Consider the following 18,575-nt stretch of genomic DNA (forward strand, 5'->3'; position numbering starts at 1 on the left):
CTTTAGGTTCTCTCTTGTTGAAATCGCTTTCTCCACTTTTGAAACGGGGATCTCCCTGTGTACGGTTCCTTTTTTTCTTCTGAAAGTGGTATCTGCATTTTATCTCATCCAATCCATGGAGCTTCTGTCCTTTCGCAGACGGACGGAGAGACTCAGTATTCTTCTTTAATGCTTCTCGATGTTCGTAGAATCCTCATCAGATATCTGGAAGTCACGAATGAGTTTTGCAAATCAAACATACTGACTGCCTTTTGATAAGCAGAGGCTTCCAAGCCTACAATTGCTAGATAGCTGAAGGAGACTTTCGCGTCAACTTATTTGCTTCTGTGGTAGTAGGTGCATCAGGCCTTGCGAACTTATTCTTCGATGTAGACAACGACATCCTGGGCAGAGACTACGTTACTGTCTCCAGCAGATATTTGGAAGCAGTGCAGTAAATCTTTATTGTAGAGTTTCAACCTAATACAATGCCCTTCTCCCACCAAGGGGCTGCGTTAGGAGCTATGTGGTGTATATACTATGGTGTCTTGTATATTCTATGGTGCCTCACTTATAATGCATTAATCCTTTGGTGGTGAAGATCAGTGTATACACCACGTAGCCCCTGATGCAGCCCCTTATTGCATTTGTATCCCACATTTTCCCACCTCTTTGCAGGCTCAGTGTGCCATAGTGGGCAAAGGGCATTGCATTAGATTGAATCTGTAAAATAAAAGATTTATTGTACCTATTATTGATCTGCTCTGTTTGCTTCCACATTGGAGTTTGCAGATCAGCTGCCTTGTTGCTTCTTGGGTCCAGCAGATATTTGCAAGTCGGCAATGTGGTCAATACTGCATATCTTTGCAAAACTCTACAGAGTGGATGCGGTGTGCTCAGAAGCCAGTTTTGGGGCTTCAGTCCTCAGGGTGGTAGCACCAGGATCCCACCCACTCTAGGGATTGCTTTTAAACATTCCACAGGTTTTAAAATAGTGGGAAGCTACGTAATGGAAGAAGAAATTAGATCTTACCGGATCATTTTCTTTCCATTAATCCTTCCCACTATTCCAGAGGCCTGCCCAAGGTTTCTGAGATGTTTTGTTGGTGCAAAGTAATGGGTCAGATAATGACTCTCACCTTGCATATCTCTTGTTCTCTACAAGTTGTCCAGAGATGAAAGAGGTCCACTCATGTTTGCTTATCTGTTTAGTAGTAGGCTAGCCAGTTGTTTAAGGTTGTTGTGTTTATTCTGAGTTTATCCTTTACTGCTTGTCTATGTAAATACTGAGGAGTTGGACTGGATGCCAAGAGAGATACGTCTCAGCTCATTTTTCAGTTCTCTATTTCCACCTGCTGGTTGATGGACAGAATTATCCCACATGTTCTGGAATAGTGGGAAAGACTATTGGAAAGAAAATTATCAGGTAAAACATAATTTCTCTTTTCATTGCTACAGTGATTTTTTTTCTTTCATAGGAAACTACTACTACGATAGTTTTTCATATGCTGGATAATGTTCTTGCTCCTGAGCTTATTCCATCCACCTTGGAGAAAGTGATAAGACCTTACATGTACCAACATAATCTACAGGAAGAAGAGCTGCTTCTGCAGTATATTAAGGTATTTTGGAATACTAGATAAAAGTCATTGAAAAAAGCCATGCTCGTATCCCCAGCCTGGCCAGCCCAGTGCCAGTATGTTTCTCTTTTCTCTCTTCCTACAAGTTGAACTGTCAGGGCCGCTCTCCATCCAGCTCTTATATCCTGCTACCTACCTGTGGTACATCCCTGTGGTTCTGTATGCATGTTCTACACAGGAAACGCCACCTCATAGTCATTAAAGCAAGAAAAGACGGTGATATCATGCTTGTTTCAGCATTAAGTATTTATAAGTATTAATATTACATATCAAGGTTTGATGGTAGTGCAAATCATTTTGTCCAAAATAAAAATTGTGATCAATACCTAGTTATTCTTTTAGCCAATTATATGAAACAATAGTTTCTCCACTTTTCCCCTAGTAAGTGTGACTTTATACCAAGATTCTGTAGTCCACCCTGTAGAAAGTGCTGGCTATCACTGCAGAAATATAAAAATCAATATGCTAACTCCAGCCATTTGCACGCTCTCTGGCATCACATCATGGTGCATATTTTTACACCAGTTGGTATTTTGTAGGAGTTTGTTTTCATGCTGTCACGAAACACCTAGCCACCCGCCTGGAGTTACCCCACAGCCACTTAGAGGGTCTATCCCCAACACAGCTCAGGTCCGCCTGCACCTGCTGCTTATGCTCTATACTAGCACCCTCCTCCCACCGACTGGGTCACAGCCGCCTCTGGGCGAGTCTCCCGCTCTCATATAATCCCCAGTGATTTCTAGGTTACTGGGGCCACACTCCCAGTGGTCCCACAGTTCCCAGAAAGCACTCACAGACCCAACACAATCTTTTTTTCAAAGTCTCTCTTTTCTTTCCTTATCAGCGCTTTGCATTTGGCTTGCCATTCCTTATGCTGTTTCTTATCATTTTCAGTTGGATCCTTCTTCCATTTTCTGTAGGATTTTCTTTTAGCTCTAATTGCTTCCTTCACCTCACCTTTTAACTATGCCTGCTGTCGTTTGGTCTTCCTTTCTCCTTTTTTAATACATGGAATATTTTTGGCCTGGACTTCCAGGATGATATTTTTGAACAGCATCCACACCTGATGTAAATTTTTGACCTTCACAGCTACTCTGTTTTTTTTGGGGGGGTGGGGGGTGGGTTCACTGTTCTTCTCATTTTATCATAGTCTCCTTTCCTGTGTGTACCTACTCCAAAGCCAGTATCAGATCTGATCATATTATGATCACTATTATCAATCTGCCACAGTGCCATTACCTCCTGCACCAGATCATGCAACACACTGGCTGATAATGTGTAAATACGTTCATATTGTAAAAACACAATGTTCACAAGAGCTTGAAAGCCCAGCAGTAGAATTACTGGAGACAACGTGGAGTACTTCTGATACTGTCAAACACACTACTGCTCACAAACCTGATGGGAGAGGGGAACAGGCTCCTTCCCTAGCATGCACGGAGACAAGGCAAACCAATAAGGAAAGTCCCATAAGACACAGGGAGCGGGGAATGTGCTCAGAAAGGGCCAATTATATACAAAACTACAGGGACTTGTAGTCTATAATACACAAAGCTTAATATACACAGGTAGTATAATCTGTTTCGGGGTCAGAGTGCTCTGCCTCTAGCCTTGTTGGCTGGAGGTCTTTATCTACAGACCCCTTAGAAGAAGATCTACCGGTTGGAGAGGGCAATGAACCATCCATGGTTCTTCTGTTTTGTCGAGAGAAGCTGCCTACTTAGGTGTCAGAGGAACTTAATACCTCCAAAGTTCCAGTGCAAGAAGCTAAAACATCTGTTGCTCTCATCCTTGAAGACCCCCAAAGACCTACCAGAGCCTTTCCAGTGTACCAAGCAATCAGGGCCGTCCTTTCATCAGAAAATGGGATGTTCCAAATCCTAGCCTCAGGGTTGGCAGAGCCTGGGCAAGATGTATCCCTTGGTCTTGGGGAGAAGGAAATACTTAAACACCCTAAGACAAATGCCTTGGCTACAGCTGTGATGAAGAAAACAACCATTCTGGTGGAGGGTGGTACAGCTTTGAAGGACATCCAGGATTGTACAGTTGAGGCCTTGCTGAAACAGGCTTGTAAGGTGTTGGCTTTGGGTCTCCAACCAGTCATATGCAGTGCTTGTATGTCCCAAGCTTCCAAGAGAACATTTGAAAGAACAGGGCCAAAGTCCATCAGAAGCTGCAGAATTGGAGGCTGAATTTGGATTATATTGTGGAAACCCTGTATGTCCTCAGGGCTTCTGCGAGAGGCATGATGGTGGCGGCTGATGGAAGCCTTTGTTTTTGAGAAATTGGGAGGCAGATACTGTGGACTCATCTAAGTAGGCTTCCCTTTAAGTGGAAGTTATTATTTGACAAAGACTTGCACGACTTGGTTAAAGATTTTGGGTGAAGCCAAGTCCCAGAAGATGCCAGAGAACTCACCTAGAATGAGCTTGAGGTCCAATTCTGGGAAGCCAGGCAAGGGGAGATCCAGCACTCAGTTTTCTGAACAAGTCTTCTTCCTTTTGTGCCAACAGTAAGCACGGTGGACAAGGAGCAAAGACGTCCAGTGCCTCCAGAGGAAGCCAGTAATGAGGGATAGGAGTCCTGTGCTCAGATGAGCAGATAGGAAGACATCTGTCCAACTATTTTGAGAAGTGGGCCTGGATCACTATGAACCCAGGTCCTGGAGGTTGTAAAATAAGATTCTATGCTAGAATTTTCCTACCACTTCGTAGACTCTTTTTTTTTTTTTTTTTTTTAATAGTCACTCTCTGTCATGCTCCAGCAAAGAGGGGTATAGTGGTGATCACTTTGGAATAACTGCTTTGATTGGAGGCTGTAATTCCTATCCCCAAGGAAGAGTGTGTAGAGAAGATTAGACGAATTTCATATTTAATATAAAAAGTTTACTCTGATTACCATCAATTGGGGTAGTCAGGAAGCATTTCTGTACTCAAAGCATATCTACACACACAAGCAATATACAGCAAGCTTAAGGCAAATCAAAATGCTATACACAGACAAAGAAAAATTCAAAAATGCTTATACCTCTTTGTTCTACCTTGCTTATATAGTTTTATGAATCCTGACATCACGTGCATGCTGCAGGCAAGCTGTACCATACCATAAATCCTTTAACTTAAAGCAGAACATATGCTGCATCTGGTTCCCATTATCCCTTTTCTTTTTCTCTTATAGACAGTCAGGCGCCTTTTGCCCGTTTTGCAGCACATTCAAGACATGGGGGGGAGGTTGCATTAATCACTGTCAGCACTTCCTGCTGCTGTGAACTTCTCTTCACGTTATATTTCTTACAAGTGATATACAGATGATATTTTGTTTACTTCATAGTTCCCAAAAAAGAGCACCACTTTCAGTCCATCATGGATCAGAAAGGGGTAAATTGGGTGCTCTGTGTTTCGTACTAGATGTTGTGGTCTCATTGCTGCACTGCATCAAGGAGAGTTTTTGACTTCCTTGAACCTCAAGGCATATCTGCATATTCTAATTTGGAAAGCCCCATCTAAGGTTGTTGTGATTTGTGGTCCTAGAGGGCCATTACCGGTTCCATTCTCTGCTGCCTAGTCTTGCAACAACCCAATGTAACTTTCCAAAGTAATGGGGATGGTAATGGCAAAGTGTGCAAGGAAAGAGTTCTTTTTAATTGGCTGAATCGGGAAGAAATTAGAGTGGAGAGTCATCAAGCCACTTCCTGGGTGATCCAGTTGCTGCGGTCTCTCGGGTGGATGATCAACTTTGAGAAGAGCAGGTTAGAGCTCTCTGTGCCTAGAGTTTCTAGGGACTCTGTTCAGTATTCAGAAGGGGATGGTATGCCTGAACAAGCAGGGCACTCAAGCAATAAGTTAATATAAGAATCCTGTTGGCAAAAAAGGCTCTGCAGGCTTGGAACTACATGCAGGTTCTCACATCTACAGCAACTACAATTAAGCTGGTTCTGTGGGCTCAGATACATATGAGTCTGCTTCAAAGTTTCTTGCTGGAGCACTGGTCTTCACATGCAGACATAGAAGACTCATCTCCCTTGAAAGCCAAGAGTAAGATCCAGTCTGGTGTGGTGGTTGAACTCCTGGCATTTAATGAAAGGAGTGGCCCTGGAGGTATTCATTTGGATGGTGGTGCCAGTATGAGCATTGTCTCAGCTGAGGGCATGTGGAGGGGCATAATGGAACGGCGCCGGCCATCTCCGGGGCCAGCTCCATACATGGGCGGAGCCAACCGTATTTTCGAAAAAGATGGCCGGCCATCTTTTCTTTTGATAATACGGTTAGGGCCGGCTAAATCTCAACATTTAGGTCAAATGTTGAGATCACCGGGTTTAGAGATGGCCGGCTTCGGTTTTCGGCCATAATGGAAACATAATGGCCATCTCAAACCCGGCGAAATGCAAGGTATTTGGTCGTGGGAGGAGCCAGCATTTGTAGTGCACTGGTCCCCCTGACATGCCAGGACACCAACTGGTCACCCTAGGGGGAACTTCTAAAAATTAAAAAAATAAAAATTGCTCTCAATGCATAGCTCCCTTCCCTTGGGTACTGAGCCCCCCAAATCCCCCCAAAACCCACTCCCCACAATTCTAGACCACTACTATAGCCCGAAGGGGTGAAGGGGGGCACCTACATATGGGTACAGTGGGTGTTTGGAGGGTTCGCATTTACCACCACAAGTGTAACAGGTAGGAGGGGGGATGTGCCTGGGTCCACCTGCCTGAAGTGCACTGCACCCACAAAAAACTGCTCCAGGTACCCGCATACTGCTGTCAGGGAGCTGGGTATGACATTTGAAGCTGGCATAGAGGCTGGTAAAAAAAAATGTGTAAAACGTTTTTTTGGGTGGGAAGGGGTTGGTGACCACTGGGAGGAGTAAGGGGAGGTGATTCCCGATTCCCTCCGGTGGTCATCTGGTCAATTGGGGCACTTTTTTGAGGCTTGGTCATAAAAATAAATGGACCAAGTGAAGGCGGTGAAATGCTCATCAGAGCTGGCCATATTTTTTCCATTATTGGGCAAAGCCGGCCATCTCGTAACCATGCCCCCGTCCTGCCTTCTGTACCCTGCCGAAACGCACCCTTGAAGTTTCGCTGGCTCCGCGACGGAAAGCAGTTGGCGCCGGCCAAAATCAGCTTTCGATTATACCAATTTCGCCGGGTTCAGGAGATGGCCGGCCATCTCCCAATTTGTGTCGGAAGATGGCCAGCGATCCCTTTAGAAAATAAGCTTGATTGTCTCAGTCAAATAGCACAAGGTCACTGGGCAGTGACTGAAGTATCTTAGTCAACCAATTGTTTGGTGCTGGGAGCGTATTGTCTCAGTCAAATAACACAAAGTCTGATTATGGGCTGAATCGTCTTGGTCAATCGATTCTTTGGAATCAAGAGCCATTCAGAAGGTGTTTTGTACCTTCAGGGATTAGTTCAGGGTAAAGTGGTCAGTCGTTTCCAATAATGCCATGGTAGTGGTGTATGTATATCATCAAGATGGCAGAAGAGACCACACTTTTGGTTTGGTAGGCCGAGGTTTCAAGCATTGGCAACAACACACATTGTGGGCTCCCAAAATGCGCTAGCAGATTTCTTGAGCAGAAACTCCTTTGATCCAGGGAAGTGGAAGTCTTTTCCTTTATATCCAAGACAGATGGGGCCTCCTGGTCATGGATTTGATGTTGATGCAGTGCAATGCAAAGCTTCCATGATTCTTCAGTCAACAGAAGGTGTGAAGAGTCACAGCTGTGGTCCATTTTCCAGAGGCAGCCAATAGAAGCAAGAGCAAGTGGGGGTTTACCCCTGCCCCCATTGTCATCATTGGAGCACCATGGAACTTAGGTATGCCCGAGGGAGATGAGAATGGATGGCTTGGAAGGATTTTGACTACCCCCTTTTGATCTCCCTCCCTCCTCTTCCCCCCTCTCCCACACCAGTGAGTCAATCTTCTGGCAGGGTGAGAGCAAAGGTATGATGCACTTCTGGGGGTGGAGGAATGTTCTAGGAGGGAGGAAGGGGTTTAACAACACTTCAGGCCAACACCTGGAAGTTAGCCTGGCACTAGCCGATGTTAAGACTAGTGCATTGTTAACTCTCTCTATAGAATGAGGTTAGCCTTTTTTCTATCCTAACTTTATGCAGTTGCTCAGCCAATTAGCAGACTGAAAATTGCCACTTACCAGCAAAGCTTCCACTTTTAGATGGGATATTCAATGACACTGACACTGAATATCCCTGGATAGCCTCACACAAGCAGTTTAAACTGCCAGGAGCCTCTTCTGACCATTTAAATTGCTTTGAATATCTACCCCCCACCCCTACCCATGTTTCTTTCCTAGGTTATTAGTTCTGTTTTCTGTCTGAGACCCTTTGTTCTGCCTAGGGTTAGGGGAGGAAAGACTACATTTGCTTTATTACAGAGATACTAAGCCTGTGGTAGCTGCACAGCGCCCTATATAGGGCAAGGCTCACAACCTGTTCTCTGTTTCCATCTACTGGTTTAGGGACATAATCACTTTGTCCAGGATTGGTCCAGTGGGACTCAAGGAAAGAAAATTAGCAGATAAGAACAATTTGTTTGCTGCAGCCAGAACATCACACAGTTCTGGCTGCAATAAGATGCAAAACAGGCCCCCAAGTCAGGTTCACTATCTCTTAAAGTGGTCAGTAGTGGTATAAATTACACCTGTCCCCCCAATCTTTTCCTCATAACACAAAACAGAAACATGTCCACCCCTCTAAAGTTCAGATTGCCACAGTAAAATGTGTTATCACTGATGCATAGGTTTTCTACAACTAGACTCCACTGCATCTGATGTAGTGGACACTTGTTCTGGAAATCTTATGCCTTAATATATCTGCCAGTTTTATAAGGTGCTACCAGCCTCTCTGTTAGTGGTATTGAAAAAAAAATGAAAATGTAGACTGTTCTTAAATTTTAAAACCATTGTAATTTGTTTTAAGGATCTACTAGAGCGCTGCAGTTCTCATGCCACATCTTTGTTTGAAACTGCTTGGGAGGCAAAAGCTATGGCAGTTTTAGGCTGTATGTCTGATACAGATGTAAGTACATTTTTTTCCAGCAAATAAATCTTAGTTTGAAGGGGAGATGTAGCAAAAGAGTGACACTTTTACTTTCTATAGATTTATAGGATAGATGCATATGAGTTTACTCACTAGTATTTATCAACTTTCTGTACTAAGTGAAAAGTATGGAAATAAAGGTCAATAAATACATCTTTTCTCAAAGAAAATAAAGCCTTTTCCCTATGAAAAGAAATATATTGATTAACTGATCCAGGCACTAGCATAAAGAACTTTCTTACTCTAGAAAGGATTGTATTAATGGGGAGCTGTATTCATTGTAGACTGAAAGCCAAAAACTGGATAGGGGTTTGCCATACCATGATACAGGTTTTCTGTCAAACTGATAAGCTAGTGGTTTGGAAGACTGTTTGGATTATGTTTGTGAAAGATATAGAAAAAGGAAGTGAAGACCTTTCTACCTTTATGAAACCTAAATAATGCAGTTGTAATTTTAACTCTACTGGTATGCAAAAGATGCCCTCTGTTTAGATCAGACTTGTTAGAGATACATTTTCATTTGAAGGGAGTTGGCATTGTCAATGATTTGATCTTAATATCAATTTGTCTACAGCTTGTGTTTGATGCAGTTCTTCAGATAATGTATGGTGCTGTAGTGCCCTGGAGTAAAGCAGTGGAGCAGCTGGTGAAACAATATTTGGAAATGAATCATCCCAAGTAAGGGATACTAGCCACAAATTAATAGACTAAATGAGTCATGTATTAAAGAGCAATGTGGTTCACACACTGTTCAGTAATTTTGCATGTTATTTTTCACCTGGTTAAATATAGCATGCAAAACTGAGCAACCAAACATTGTATTGAATTTTTAATTTTTTGCAAAAGAAAACCATTCTGTAAACCCAATTGCATACATAATTTTAACAACAAAGTAACAGTTAACTGTTTTGAATGATTTTGTATCACAGTTCATTAACTATTAGAATGAATAGAATTTTAGTTGTGGAAAACATACAATTTTATTTACTGCAAATGCAAAAACAAAAACCCTTCATAAATGATGTTTTGATCACTAAAATGCACGATAAGGCAGACTAATATGCATGTTAGCCTGTGAACCACCACTTGAATTTTCTCATAATTTAGCACATCAGCCTCTTTTTATTTGAAAACTACCAAAAATGATTATAAAGGTTTTATTAAGTTTAATTCTTATTGGTGACATCCAACAAGGAATAACTTAATATACTTAATCTGATCTTAAACAGCTCTATGATCATCTAATAGACCAACCAAGATTTATATTATCACCATCCGTCTTTTCCCTCATATTTGTATTTCCCTCCCTACCCTTCTTCCCCTGTAACTTAAAAATGCTTGTACCTTTGGTGCAAATCTAAAAGGAGTATTGCATGGTAGCAGGAATGTCCAATGTGTGTCCCATCTGACCTCAGGATGTGGCCCACTTGAGATTTTTTTTTTTTAATTTACTTAAATATCTTATTCATCCTGATGCATTGCTGAGCTACTCAGTGATTATGAAGTTTCAGTTTCAGAAGAGATTCACAGACTTAGACAATGGGCTAAATCATAATGGGCTAAAATATTCATGCGACCTGCACACACATGTGGATTGATGATCATTGTATATACCACCTATCAGTAGCAATCAATATACAGTGATACAGAGAAATAAAAAAAAAAAGCCTGGAAAGCTTTTTTTCAAACAAATAGTTCTTGAGACCCTTCTTGAATTTCAGTAGAGAGGATTTAAGATGGCAGGAAAGTGGTAAATTATTCAATAGAGAAGGGTCAATAGTACTAAGTAGGCTTACACAAGCAAAATTGTATTAAATCTGATGGAAAGAGGGAATTACTAAATGATATTGATTCTGGGAACATAATGATCTTAAAGGTTGGTAGGTGATGAGAAGATGTGATAATAATGAGTGTTGTATTTTATGGACCAGTGTTAGTATTGTAAACAGAATCTTCTCACGACTGGGTGACGTCCGCGGCAGCCCCCACCAACCGGAAAAAGCTTCGCGGGACGGTCGGCACGCAGGGCATGCCCACCGCGCATGCGCGGCCGTCTTCCCGCCCGTGCGCGACCGCTCCCGCCAGTTCCTTTTTTTCCGCGTCTGGAGAGAGTCGTGCCTTCGCCGCTCTCTCTGCTTCAGCCGCCGGAAAGCCGCTCGCGTTTACGCGAGGTGTATTTTTCTAGTTTTTTCAGTCACCGCGTGCTTCGGTTTTTCTTTTCCAAAAAAAAAAAAAAGAGAAGTGTGTGGAGCACGCACTCCTTTTTTCCCTCGTTTCTAGCGGGGGCGCCGCGTTGCGGCCTAGTGGCCGCGCGGTTGTTTTTCTTTTTCGAGGTGTGATTTCCGCCACCATCGACGACTTTAACTTCGCCGACGCGATTTTTCCGTCAATGTCCTCGAAGGTCCCGAGTGGATTTAAAAAGGGTGGTCGGTGCGGCCGGCCAATCTCGCAGACCGACACCCACGCTTGGTGCCTCCAGTGCCTCGGGCCGGAGCACAATATCAAGTCGTGTTCCCTGTGTCTCGGTCTCCGGAAACGGACTCAGGTTGCGAGGCAAGTTCTACGGGACTGTCTTTTTGGAACTTGCGCCGGCCCCTCGACCTCGACGGCATCGGTATCGACGCCCGGTCCTTCGGTACCGGTATCGATGCCCGAGAAATCGGCACCGATGGCATCGACCCCAGGAGAACAGGTCCCGTCGGCCCGCCGGTCCTCCGGTGAGGGTAGAGGTGAGAGGCCGCGTGGGCAGTCGGCCCCGGTCACTCCCTCAGCCCACGGGACCGAACCCTGTCTGACCCGGTTCCTCGAGACCGAGGGGGATCGTCCTCCTCCTCCTCCATACCCGGCGCCGGTGACGGGCATCGCAAGAAGACTAAGAAGCATCGTCACCGGTCGCCCTCGATGCATCCGGACATCGGAGAGGAGTCGACGCCGAAGCGTCCGCGTCGAGAGGAGAGGTCCCCGTCGGTGGTGGAGGTACCGACGCGACAGGGTCCCGGCACTTCGGTGCCGTCTCCTGGCCCCCACCAGATTCTGGCACCGACACCTCTACCGGCCCCACCGCCTTTCCCGGCAGCGGGCCTGGACGAGTGCCTCAGAGCCATCCTTCCAGGGATCCTGGAAGGGCTGATGCGCCAGGCTGTGCCGGCGCCGATGACTGTGGCGCCAGCGAGCTCTAGCCCGGCGCCGGGGCCGTCGACACCGCCGCCGCTTGCGGCGCCGGTCTCGACCGCCACGCAGGTGGAGTCCCTGTCGACGTCGATGGAGGGAGCTTCGTCCCCGCCGGCGCGGGAGTCCACCGCTCGACGACACCGAGTCCTCGGTGCCTCGACCTCGAGCCGGGCCCGGTTCAGGACACAGCTACGTGAGCTTATGTCCGATACCGAGGATGAGGCCTCGTGGGGGGAAGAGGAGGACCCTAGATATTTCTCCTCAGAGGAGTCTACGGGTCTTCCCTCGGACCCCACGCCTTCACCGGAGAGGAAGCTCTCACCTCCTGAGAGTCTCTCCTTTGCCTCCTTTGTGCGGGATATGTCTATTTGCATTCCCTTCCCCGTGGTCTCTGTGGATGAGCCGAGGGCTGAGATGCTCGAGGTCCTCGACTATCCATCACCACCTAGAGAGTCCTCCACGGTACCGCTGCACAATGTCCTCAAGGAGACACTGCTTCGGAACTGGATGCGACCATTAACTAATCCCACCATTCCCAAGAAAGCAGAGTCCCAGTACAGGATCCACTCTGACCCAGAGTTAATGCGGCCCCAATTGCCCCATGACTCGGCGGTCGTGGATTCTGCTCTCAAGAGGGCACGGAGTTCGAGGGATACCGCCTCGGCGCCCCCGGGGCGGGAGTCTCGCACTCTGGACTCGTTTGGGAGGAAGGCCTACCAATCCTCCATGCTCGTGACCCGCATCCAGTCATACCAGCTCTATACGAGCATCCACATGCAGAACAATGTGAAGCAACTGGCGGACCTGGTCGATAAGCTCCCACCGGAGCAGTCCAGGCCTTATCAGGAGGTGGTCAGGCAGCTGAAGGCGTGTAGAAAGTTCCTGTCCAGGGGTATTTATGACACCTGTGACGTGGCATCTCGTGCTGCGGCCCAAGGTATAGTGATGCGCAGGCTCTCATGGCTGCGTGCCTCTGACCTGGACAACCGCACCCAGCAGAGACTGGCCGACGTCCCTTGCCGGGGGGATAACATTTTTGGCGAGAAAGTCGAGCAGCTGGTGGACCAACTGCATCAGCGGGAAACCGCCCTCGACAAGCTCTCCCACCGGGCGCCTTCAGCATCCACCTCTGCAGGTGGACGTTTTTCCCGGGCCCGGCAGGCTGCACCCTATTCTTTTGCAAAGCGTAGGTACAACCAGCCGGCCCGAAGGCCTCGTCAGGCACAGGGACAGCCCCAGCGCGCTCGTTCTCGTCAACAGCGTGCGCCTAAGCAGCCCCCTGCGCCTCCACAGCAAAAGCCGGGGACGGGCTTTTGACTGGATCCACGGGAACATAGCCGCCCTCAAAGTGTCCGTACCGGACGATCTGCCGGTCGGAGGGAGGTTAAAATTTTTTCACCAAAGGTGGCCTCTCATAACCTCCGACCAGTGGGTTCTCCAAATAGTGCGGTGCGGATACGCCCTGAATTTGGCCTCCCTGCCACCAAATTGTCCTCCGGGAGCTCAATCCTTCAGCTCCCATCACAAGCAGGTACTTGCAGAGGAACTCTCCGCCCTTCTCAGCGCCAATGCGGTCGAGTCCGTACCACCCGGGCAGGAAGGGCGGGGATTCTATTCCAGGTACTTCCTTGTGGAAAAGAAAACAGGGGGGATGCGTCCCATCCTAGACCTGAGAGGCCTGAACAAATTCCTGGTCAAAGAAAAGTTCAGGATGCTTTCCTTGGGCACCCTTCTGCCAATGATTCAGAAAAACGATTGGCTATGTTCCCTGGATTTAAAGGACGCATACACTCACATCCCGATACTGCCAGCTCACAGACAGTATCTCAGATTCCGCCTGGGCGCACGGCACTTTCAGTATTGTGTGCTGCCCTTTGGGCTTGCCTCTGCCCCACGAGTGTTCACAAAGTGCCTCGTGGTGGTAGCGGCGTATCTACGCAAGCTGGGAGTGCACGTGTTCCCGTATCTCGACGATTGGCTGGTCAAGAACACCTCGGAGGCAGGGGCCCTCCGGTCCATGCAGTGCACTATTCGACTCCTGGAGCTGCTGGGGTTTGTGATAAATTACCCAAAGTCCCATCTCCAGCCAACACAGTCTCTGGAATTCATAGGAGCTCTGCTGAATACCCAGACGGCTCAGGCCTTCCTCCCGAAGCGAGGGCCAACAACCTCCTGTCCCTGGCTTCAAGGACCAGAGCGTCTCAGCAGATCACAGCTCGGCAGATGTTGAGACTTCTGGGTCATATGGCCTCCACAGTTCATGTGACTCCCATGGCTCGTCTTCACATGAGATCTGCTCAATGGACCCTAGCTTCCCAGTGGTTCCAAGCCACCGGGAATCTAGAAGATGTCATCCGCCTCTCCACCAGTTGCCGCACTTCACTGCTCTGGTGGACCATCCGGACCAATTTGACCCTGGGACGTCCATTCCAAATTCCGCAGCCCACGAAAGTGCTGACGACGGATGCATCTCGCCTGGGGTGGGGAGCTCATGTCGATGGGCTTCACACCCAGGGTCTGTGGTCCCTCCAGGAAAAGGATCTGCAGATCAACCTCCTGGAGCTCCGAGCGATCTGGAACGCACTGAAGGCTTTCAGAGATCGGCTGTCCTGCCAAATTATCCAAATTCGGACAGACAATCAGGTTGCAATGTATTACGTCAACAAGCGGGGGGGCACCGGATCTCGCCCCCTGTGTCAGGAAGCCGTCGGGATGTGGCGTTGGGCGTGCCGGTTCGGCATGCTCCTCCAAGCCACGTACCTGGCAGGCGTAAACAACAGTCTGGCCGACAGACTGAGCAGAGTCATGCAACCGCACGAGTGGTCGCTCCATTCCAGAGTGGTACGCAAGATCTTCCGAGAGTGGGGCACCCCCTCGGTGGACCTTTTCGCCTCTCAGACCAACCACAAGCTGCCTCTGTTCTGTTCCAGACTTCAGACACACGGCAGGCTAGCGTCAGATGCCTTTCTCCTTCATTGGGGGACCGGCCTCCTGTATGCTTATCCTCCCATACCTTTGGTGGGGAAGACCTTACTGAAGCTCAAGCAAGACCGCGGCACCATGATTCTGATAGCGCCCTTTTGGCCCCGTCAGATCTGGTTCCCTCTTCTTCTGGAGTTGTCCTCCGAAGAACCGTGGAGATTGGAGTGTTTTCCGACTCTCATCTCGCAGAACGACGGAGCGTTGCTGCACCCCAACCTTCAATCCCTGGCTCTCACGGCCTGGATGTTGAGGGCGTAGACTTCGTTGCGTTGGGTCTGTCTGAGGGTGTCTCCCGGGTCTTGCTTGCTTCTAGGAAGGATTCCACTAAAAAGAGTTACTTTTTCAAGTGGAGGAGGTTTGTCGTTTGGTGTGAGAGCAAGGCCCTAGAACCTCGTTCTTGCCCTGCACAGAACCTGCTTGAATACCTTCTAAACTTATCAGAGTCTGGCCTCAAGACCAACTCCGTAAGGAATCACCTTAGTGCGATTAGTGCTTACCATTATCGTGTGGAAGGTAAAGCCATCTCTGGAGAGCCTTTAGTCGTTCGATTCATGAGAGGCTTGCTTTTGTCAAAGCCCCCTATCAAGCCTCCTACAGTGTCATGGGATCTCAACGTCGTCCTCACCCAGCTGATGAAACCTCCTTTTGAGCCACTGAATACCTGCTATCTGAAGTACTTGACCTGGAAGGTCATTTTTTTGGTGGCAGTTACTTCAGCTCGTAGGGTCAGTGAGCTTCAAGCCCTGGTAGCTCACGCTCCATATACCAAATTTCATCACAACAGAGTAGTGCTCCGCACCCACCCAAAGTTCCTGCCGAAGGTGGTGTCGGAGTTCCATCTTAACCAGTCAATTGTCTTGCCAACATTCTTCCCCAGGCCGCATACCCGCCCTGCTGAACGTCAGTTGCACACATTGGACTGCAAGAGAGCATTGGCCTTCTACTTGGAGCGGACACAGCCCCATAGACAGTCCGCCCAGTTGTTTATTTCTTTCGACCCTAACAGGCTAGGGGTCGCTGTCGGGAAACGCACCATCTCCAATTGGCTAGCAGATTGCATTTCCTTCACTTATGCCTAGGCTGGGCTGGCTCTTGAGGGTCATGTCACGGCTCATAGTGTCAGAGCCATGGCAGCGTCGGTGGCCCACTTGAAGTCAGCCACTATTGAAGAGATCTGCAAGGCTGCGACATGGTCATCTGTCCACACATTCACATCACATTACTGCCTCCAGCAGGATACCCGACGCAACAGTCGGTTCGGGCAGTCGGTGCTGCAGAATCTGTTTGGGGTGTAAATCCAACTCCACCCTCCAGGACCCGAATTTATTCTGTTCAGGCTGCACTCTCAGTTAGTTGTTCTTCGTAGGTCAATTTCTGTTATGCCCTCGCCGTTGCGAGGTTCAATTGACCTGGGTTCTTGTTTTGAGTGAGCCTGAGAGCTAGGGATACCCCAGTCGTGAGAACAAGCAGCCTGCTTGTCCTCGGAGAAAGTGAATGATACATACCTGTAGCAGGTGTTCTCCGAGGACAGCAGGCTGATTGTTCTCACCTACCCTCCCTCCTCCCCTTTGGAGTTGTGTTTCATATTTTATTGCTTGTCATTCAACTGGCGGGAGCGGTCGCGCACGGGCGGGAAGACGGCCGCGCATGCGCGGTGGGCGTGCCCTGCGTGCCGACCGTCCCGCGAAGCTTTTTCCGGTTGGTGGGGGCTGCCGCGGACGTCACCCAGTCGTGAGAACAATCAGCCTGCTGTCCTCGGAGAACACCTGCTACAGGTATGTATCATTCACTCTATCTGCTATTGATAGCTGGCCTTGTTTTAGTAACAGGGTTATATAACCCCATTTACAGGTTCTGTCAGTGATCCTTAAACTTTGATTGAGAACGATACAGTAATCCAGTTGACCTAGTATAAGATAGTGGAAAGAATGCATAAAGTTTTTTGGCTAGAAGGGGGCAAGTGGGACAAAGCAATTGAAGTTTGAATGATTTCTGTATAAAGAAAGATATATGTTAATGATAGGTCAGTTTATTATCAATAATTACTCCTAATATTTTCAGTGTTTTATCAAGTGTAATTTTTGTGTCATCAAGTGATAAGAGGAGCTGCAAGTTGGATTCCATGATGCCAGGAAAAAAAAAACCTAATGCTTTAGTTTTATCTGAGTTGAGTTTGAGCTTGTTAGATTTTAGGCAGTCTGCAGTAATACTGTTTCTCCGAGGACAAGCAGGCTGGATATCATCACGCATGGGTCGTTGTCCACGACGGCCCAGGAGACCGGAACTATAACAAAAAATTTTAGAAGGATCCAGAAGAGCGCACGGGGACAATGCACCGCGCATGCGCGAGTGACTTCCCGCTGGCGACGCACTGCGAGGAGGAGTTGTGTGTTTCGGCTGCTCTTCGTTTTTTGCCCAGGAAATCGAGTTTTTGTGTTTATCGCGCCTCTTCAAAGTTTTCTTTTTCGTTGCGGCCGCGTCTTTTTTCCCCTTTTTTTTGTGCCTGTTTCATTGGCACAATCAAACATTTTAATTTCGCGGACGCTATTTTCCCGCCCATGTCCTCAAAGACTCCCAGCGGCTTCAAACGATGTACTCGCTGCAATCGGACCATCTCCAGTATCGACCGTCACGCGTGGTGTCTCCAGTGTCTTGGACCTGATCATCTTCCAGCTGGTTGTAAGCTGTGTAAGTTGATGAAAAAAAGGACCCAGGTAGCTCGAGAGGCTCAGCGCAAGAGGCTTTTTCCGAGTCGGTCCGGTCCTTTGACTTCTCCATCGGCATCGGTACCGAGGTCGTCGACGTCGAGGGAAGCAGCACCGGGAGTTCAGGTAATGGCTGCCGAGAGACCACTTCGAGCTGGGAGCAGCGAGGCATCGAGTGGGTCTCCACCCGTCTTGAGGCCTACTGCTATGCAGGCCTCCCAGGACCGACCTGAGTCGGACCCGTCCCCAAGGAGGCATGAGGATTCCACGTCCTCATCAGTACCGAGGAGTGCCGATGACGGACGTCGAGCGACGGCAAAGAAGCATCATCATCAATCTTCTTCTAGACCCATCGCCTGTGAGGAGGTCCCCGCCCTCGGTACCACTTGAGGTGCCAGAGCTGGTTACCAATCGGGATGACTCTCCCTCAACGTCGGAAGCTTTGCCGGAGTACAGGCAGGCGTTGACTTCTCTGCATCCCCCACGAGGACATCGATCCTCGACGTCGAGACAGGCTCAAGTTCGGGCTGCTCTTAAGGAGCTTCTGTCTGATACCGAAGAGGAGTGCTCATGGGGAGAAGAGGAAGACCCCCAGGTATTTTTCGGAGGAAGACTCCTGTGGGCTTCCTTCTGATCTTACTCCACCCATTGAAGTTAGACAGTCTCCGCCTGAGAGTCTTACTTTTTCATCTTATGGACGGGAAATGTCTAAGGACATTCCATTCCCTATGGAGGTTGTGGATGAGCCCAGGGCTGAGATGCTCGAGGTCCTGGGTTATCCTTCTCCACCTGCAGAGGTTGCAGCGGCCCCCCTGCACAATATACTCAGGGAAGTAATGTTGCGGAATTGGTCTTGCTCTCTCTCTAATTTAGTTGTCAACAAGAAGTCCGAGTCCCAGTACAGAGTTCATGGAGAGCCTGTGATGGTGAAGGCCCAACTTCCTCACGATTCCATGGTAACATAGTAGATGATGGCAGAAAAAGACCTGCATGGTCCATCCAGTCTGCCCAACAAGATAAACTCATATGTGCTACTTT

General features: G+C 48.0%; 1 protein-coding gene across 1 annotated transcript in view; it reads left to right on the top strand.

Annotated features, from left to right (window-relative positions):
* KNTC1 (kinetochore associated 1) overlaps window positions 1-18,575 on the top strand; it is a 318,233-nt gene that overhangs the window by 146,952 nt on the left and 152,706 nt on the right. The window contains exons 26-28 of the mRNA XM_030219253.1: window positions 1,458-1,601; window positions 8,560-8,658; window positions 9,254-9,357. Of these exons, the coding sequence (XP_030075113.1) occupies window positions 1,458-1,601; window positions 8,560-8,658; window positions 9,254-9,357 (347 nt within the window). The remainder of the gene's footprint in view (window positions 1-1,457; window positions 1,602-8,559; window positions 8,659-9,253; window positions 9,358-18,575) is intronic.

This window comes from Microcaecilia unicolor, chromosome 11, assembly GCF_901765095.1.
Source record: "Microcaecilia unicolor chromosome 11, aMicUni1.1, whole genome shotgun sequence".
NCBI lineage: Eukaryota > Metazoa > Chordata > Amphibia > Gymnophiona > Siphonopidae > Microcaecilia > Microcaecilia unicolor.